At 46.9% G+C, this 5,897-nt stretch overlaps 1 protein-coding gene across 4 annotated transcripts in view; it reads right to left on the reverse strand.

The window, feature by feature from the left end:
- Positions 1 to 2,285: 2,285 nt before the first annotated feature.
- The window catches only part of taf2 (TAF2 RNA polymerase II, TATA box binding protein (TBP)-associated factor), a 27,698-nt gene continuing 24,086 nt past the window's right edge, over positions 2,286 to 5,897 (reverse strand). The window contains exons 25-29 of one of the 4 annotated variants that reach the window (XM_079745552.1): positions 5,413 to 5,648; positions 4,746 to 4,907; positions 4,517 to 4,619; positions 3,646 to 4,057; positions 2,286 to 3,441 (exon numbers count right to left, since the gene is read on the reverse strand). In XM_079745552.1, the coding sequence (XP_079601678.1) occupies positions 3,648 to 4,057; positions 4,517 to 4,619; positions 4,746 to 4,907; positions 5,413 to 5,648 (911 nt within the window). In that variant the 3' untranslated portion in view covers positions 2,286 to 3,441; positions 3,646 to 3,647. Of the gene's footprint in view, positions 3,442 to 3,645; positions 4,058 to 4,516; positions 4,620 to 4,736; positions 4,911 to 5,412; positions 5,649 to 5,897 lie in introns of all 4 variants that reach the window. The other 3 variants (XM_079745550.1, XM_079745551.1, XM_079745549.1) reach the window with 3 other exon arrangements.

Consider the following 5,897-nt stretch of genomic DNA (forward strand, 5'->3'; position numbering starts at 1 on the left):
GTAGGGCCTATATATTATACATGATTTCCATAGAAATCATATTAGCCAAAGTTAGTTACATTCCTTTTTATCTCTGCACCAGGATACTCTAGATAGGGTGTGTTAACTATGTGCTATACACATCTAAATAATATTCAGGCCTATAGGAAAAGAAAAGATCCAACATTTCAGTCACATGCCCGTTTTTTTCCATATAATGGACTGATGAGGTCATCAACAAGGTGGGTCCATAATGGCCAAAGACATGTTTCAAACTATAGGAAGCCAGTGCTACACTATTCCCCCTTGTGTTTTCTCCATATATTGTTCTAAACAACACATGAATTAACATGTATTTGCTTGAGTTCAATCAACAACCGTATCTAGCGATGCATTACTCTTTAACTTATTGTATAGCTTATATTCACACCTGCCCCCTCTGTAGCAAGACACATCAATACTTTCTCCCAAACCAAATTGATATTGAGAGACAAATAATCTGATTTTGTCAAGGTTGGAAGGGTTTTAGCCTATATACAAGTGTTCTTAAGTACACAAACAAAAGTGATGGCTGAAGTAAAAAAGTGACATAGTCGTTGAATGGGAACATCCTCACAACCTTGGGCCCTTCTGAACAGAACATGCATCTAGGAATCCTTGTTTACATCTTGGTACACTCTCCTCAGCGTCTCATCATGAAGATTTCCAAAGCCTCCATGCTAAGTACATTGTAAGGAGCTCAAAGGACCTCTTACAACTTGTTTATTTATCACTTGTATTGTCCTCCTAACTGTTGAGAACAAATAATTAATTTAGATCACGGAGTTCAACATGAAAGTGACTCTTGGCAAGTATCATTTTCATCATCAAATATATTTTTCCTTTTGTGCAAGAGTTCTGAAGAAACACTAGAGAAACCAATTCAGAATTGCACCCCCTCATTTTGAATGTCTTTTTTTTAGCTCTAATGGCACACGGAGCTACTTTAATTGCTTTTATAAGGACGCCACACAGAATGCATATAACACTTGACACTTCCAAAATACCTGATTGCAGGCTTAGGAGTCCCAGGCCAGCCAGTATGCATTAGATATATGTAGAGCAGCACATGCCAAGGCTAGCTACTCTGAACCCATAGAGAAAAAACAGAGACCGAAGTTTAGCAGAACCAGGTGACTTAAAACAACCATTTCCTTGTGCGACAAATACGCCAAAAACCGCAGGAAAGGGTCGAAAACCACGGGAGTAAAAGTGGATACCTGCTACCCAACCCCAAGTATTTCCAAACTTTTTTTTAATTTACAGTCACCTGTCATCAGCCAATAGGACGTCAAGCCCTTTCGGTTCTCACAAAAAAACGTTCACTCGATTTTTGAGAGTGGGGTGAACGGGGACCACCCGCGGTACATGGTAGAAACCCTTTGGCGTCTCATGTGATAAAGATAACTGCTCTGCAGGTGAAACCAGGATGAATTAAAACAGCGCAAGGTATAGCCCAATAACGAATATTTTAATCAAATAATTCTAGACCCAAACAACTTCGGAAGCCTTACCGTACCAGTTTATCCAACAACATGTTCAAGTGTCAGAGTACGGTCCTGTGCTGGAGGTGGGGGAAGGAGTGATGCTGAACGTCGAGTCGCCAACCTCTAGTCGAGGGACCGGGGAGGGAGGAGACTGGGGGCGGGGCCAGGATGCGGAGTGCCTTTTAATTGGTTGAAGGGACTGAGGAGGACCGAGCTACTACTGTGGTTGTTAAATATTTTTTAAAAAAGCAAATATAACATCGGTCAAATATATTTAAATTATCATAAATGAGAGGGAGCGAGAGAGAAAGCGAAGAACGCAGAGAGAGCAAGGGAGAGAGAGCAAAGGTCAAACAGCCTACTGGAAGTTATTACCGACTTTCCATTGGGAGATGGGGGTAGGGGGTACAAATGAAAGGATGAAAGGACGAAAGGTCAGCCCAGGATACTGAACCCAAAGCCTGGCTACACACACACACACACACACACACATCACACATGTTACAACTCTGGCTTGTTTTCTTGATAAATCGACTTGACACCATCACCTGCCCACCAGAAGAAAACATCCTTCTCCCTTTAAATCACTGCTGCGGTCACTGCCGTCATTTTACCAATGTAAAAATAGAGCGTTGGTATTGTTTTAAACATTGAACATGCCCAGATGTATTTTGAAGATTTTTAAATACAAACAAAACATTTTCATTATTTACAACTCAAAGAAACACTATCGTGATAAACCTACTTATTCAAATCGCACAAAACAATCAAGATACTATGCATAATTTTTTTCTTTTCTTTAATGAATGAAACCTGGATTGCAATGAACAGTAGAAAAACATTATAAAAACATGTTACACACAATTAAAGGTCAATCTTATTTTTAAACCGGATCTATTTTCACATGTATCATTGTTGGATTATTACCATTACCATGGTGAAAAAAAGAATAAAAATCACAAAACTTAAGAACCATAAGAAACGAAAACATGGACATGGTCTAAAAAATGAAAACATTGTAATACTCTGGTTGCTGGGTGACAATAGCCAGGCTTCTCCTCTCCCATCATCACAACACCCTTTGCTGGCATAGCAGCTTGAAGCTGACTTTACACTTAACACAATGTTGCTACACACACGAATACACGCTTGCATTAAAGAATGAATGACAGAATAATTCAACCGAGAATTCCTCTCACAAATCAAGATGTCTGCCGCTCCGAGATGAGAGATGGGTTCCATTGGGGAACATTTCAGGGAAGCTAGCCAGCGGGCAGCGTGGGCTGTGGAAGCCAAACCATGGGCGACCTCCTTGCCCTGGTAGGGAATCCTCGGTGAAGGTTGGGTTTGAGTTGTGGAGTTGTGGAGGATGCCGGAGGTGGCAGTAAAAGGTGGCTCGGGGAAACAAACAAATGTCTGTTTGTGTGTGTCTCTGTGTGTGTGTGTGTGTGTGTGTGTGTGTGTGTGTGTGTGTGTGTGTGTGTGTGTGTGTGTGTGTGTGTGTGTCTGCGGTAGATGACTCAGACAAGCCTGGAAAGCGTTGTCCTATAAGCACAGGAACTCATTCATAACCGTGTGTGTGTGGGTTTGTGTGAATCTGTGTTTATGTGTGTGTTTATGTGTGCGTGTTGGTCTGTGTTTATGTGTGGTGATGGCATTGGGGCACGGAGAAGAGTGGGCAGGAGCTGTTAAACGCAACCAATCTACTTCAGGGAAACCATTTACTCACACAGAGTTCACACGCCGAGGTGTGAACTCAAACCGGCTGTCATTGCAAGTTACAACAGCTCAATGTCGATGTTTTTCAGTGAATGTGCAGATAGTCTGGTCTGCGCTTGAACATTGTTGAGGTGTGTGAAGTCTACACATATGGTTCAGTTTACGATCGAGAACGGATCGTCAGAGTAGGGCCTGCGGGTGGCATCCACTGATCTACCTGTGGACGAAACATGGGCATGGATTTAGTAGCGTGAAGGAAGCGCGCCCCTGGCAATGACGGCTCTACTTTTGAGTTTGCACTTTTCTTCCTGCTTAAAGCAAATAAAACGGGTCGTTGGAGAAGATCATTTTAAAACAAAAAACAGTATCAATGGTAGCAGTCATGTCACACACTCTCACACACACACACACACACACACACCTCTAGTCGGACAGGGAGGGCGAGCGCATGGAGCGGCCGCTGGCGGGGCTGTTGCTGTAGGGGTGGGCTGGGTCCTTGTCGCGCTCCTTGTCCTTGCTCTCGTGCTTGTGCTTGTGCTTGTGCTTGTGCTTGTGCTTCTTCTTCTTCTTCTTGTGCTCGTGGTGGTGGTGGTGGTGGTGGTGGTGGTGGTGGTGGCCGCTGCCCCCGCCGCTGCCGTGCTCGCCCCCGTGCTTGGCCGTCCCCGAGGGGGTGGTGAGGACGGTGGCGGTGGAGGAGGAGGAGGTGGAGGAGGCCATGGCAGCGGCTGTGGTGGCGGCGGAGGCAGCGGCGGTGAGGCCCTCCTTGGCGAAGGAGGGCAGGGGCGTGGCGGGCATGGACAGCAGTGCCTGCTCCAGCCCCGGGGGCTCCTTGCCTATTGGTGGAAAAACGAAGCGAGGGGAGGGGGTGGGGGGGGGGGGGGGGTTTAACAGCACCGCAGACTGCATGGTGTAAAAATGACTTTCCCCTGGGGGGAGGGGAGGGGGGACGACAATAAAGTGTTGATTGTGCCAGCAACATGGACGCACTAATGAGTGCTCCGTCCCAGCTACCTAGCTTTTTGTGCATCATGTTGTTTTTATTTAGAAAATAATGCCTTCAATAGGTAGTTGCCGGTAGTTTCCCTAAATAAGTATTCCAGTTCCCATTCTGACTGTTCTCTTTGCATCTGCAGACAAATAAAGGATTGAACTGCGCCGATGGATATTTGGATGTATTTTGTCACGTACCCTGTTGATTAGGTGAATAAAAAGGGTCTACGTTTAAAATGATTGAATTCCCTAGCTCAATAAAAAGACGACACTGTGAGTAAGCTCTCCGTGTGTGTAGTGACCTGGTGTGGAGGGTCTGTCCAGGAGCGTGAGGTGATGCTGAATGAAGCCTTGGCTGTCGTGGACAGACTCCATGTCGATGTCCTCCTCCTCCATGGTGTTGAACTGCAAACACACACACACACACACACACACACACACACACACACAACGGTTAAACCACACTCTCCACAGACGACCAGGGCCTTCCCTTCCCCGCCGTATCGCTGGAGGAAGCCTCACCCCCCGTACCCGGATCTTGTAGCGCCGGCCGCCGTCCTCGTCATGCGGCTGCAGGATCTGCCCCGGCTCCGGGGGCGAGCCCAGCGGGGTCTCGGCCTTCCTCTTCAGGCTGGGGGGGGGCTGGCCCACACCGCAGACCCCCGAGGAGATGGGGTCCGGCTCCTCGTCCAGCTGCTGATGGGACAGGAGTCACGTGGGGGGGGGGCGTTGGTTATACATGGAGGGCACAACAGGGGGTACAACATGAGCAGCGCTGGGTTGAAGAGCGGGCGAACTCTCCAAGGGCTTTGGAGAAGGAACCAGTGTGACAACAGGACTGAAATTAACATTTACATTTAGCCAACTCTTTTTTTTCCAAAGGGAACTACAATAAGTACACTCGTCAAAGGAAAGAGAAAATACAATATATTGCTGTCGGTACAGTAAAGCGGTTCATAGAAACCAGGTTCAAGCCCCCATACACAACAAAAAGATGCTACACAATGCTATGTGCCAGTGACGCTATCAGCCACCGTTCCGTGTTATACAGGGCGGATTCAGAAACGTAATAACACTCAATCTCTCATCGTCTGAAAACCATCAAACGCACAAAGAAGGACGTCCTCGTTTGTGAGTGAAAGTGGATGCTCGCGCCCGCCCCGGAGAATCCAAGCGTGGCAGGGTTTACTCAACTCACCGAGGCGGAGTAGCTCATGCCAATGCCGTGGATGCCGATGCTGGCGGGGGTGTCCACCACCACGTTGCTCTGCCCCATCTCGGGCTTGATGGTGGGGTTGAGCACGGCCTTCTTCTCCTTGAGGTTCAGCACCAGGCCCAGCTCGGGCAGGGGCAGGCAGGAGGGCCGGGTCAGCCCGAACAAGGTGTAGTACAGGTTGACCGCGTCGCAGCGCAGGCGCCAGTCGTGGGAGGTGCCTGGGCCAAGGGACATAAATCAATCACAGATAGTAATGATCGTTACTAGGGTCTCACTTTTCTATGAAGAGGTAGGCTTGGGTTGTGTTTTTTTTTTTAATGTAATATCTGCATCCATGTAAAGAATATAGTAAATTAAAAAAAGTACAGTACAGCCTCACAAAAGAGATACTCCGTACACTACATTTTGCACAATATGCGTCTATTGTCAAAGAAGTAGAGGTATTATTATGGCCGAACCATTCCAAA

This window comes from Pollachius pollachius (assembly GCF_949987615.1).
Source record: "Pollachius pollachius genome assembly, chromosome: 1".
Classification (NCBI taxonomy): domain Eukaryota; kingdom Metazoa; phylum Chordata; class Actinopteri; order Gadiformes; family Gadidae; genus Pollachius; species Pollachius pollachius.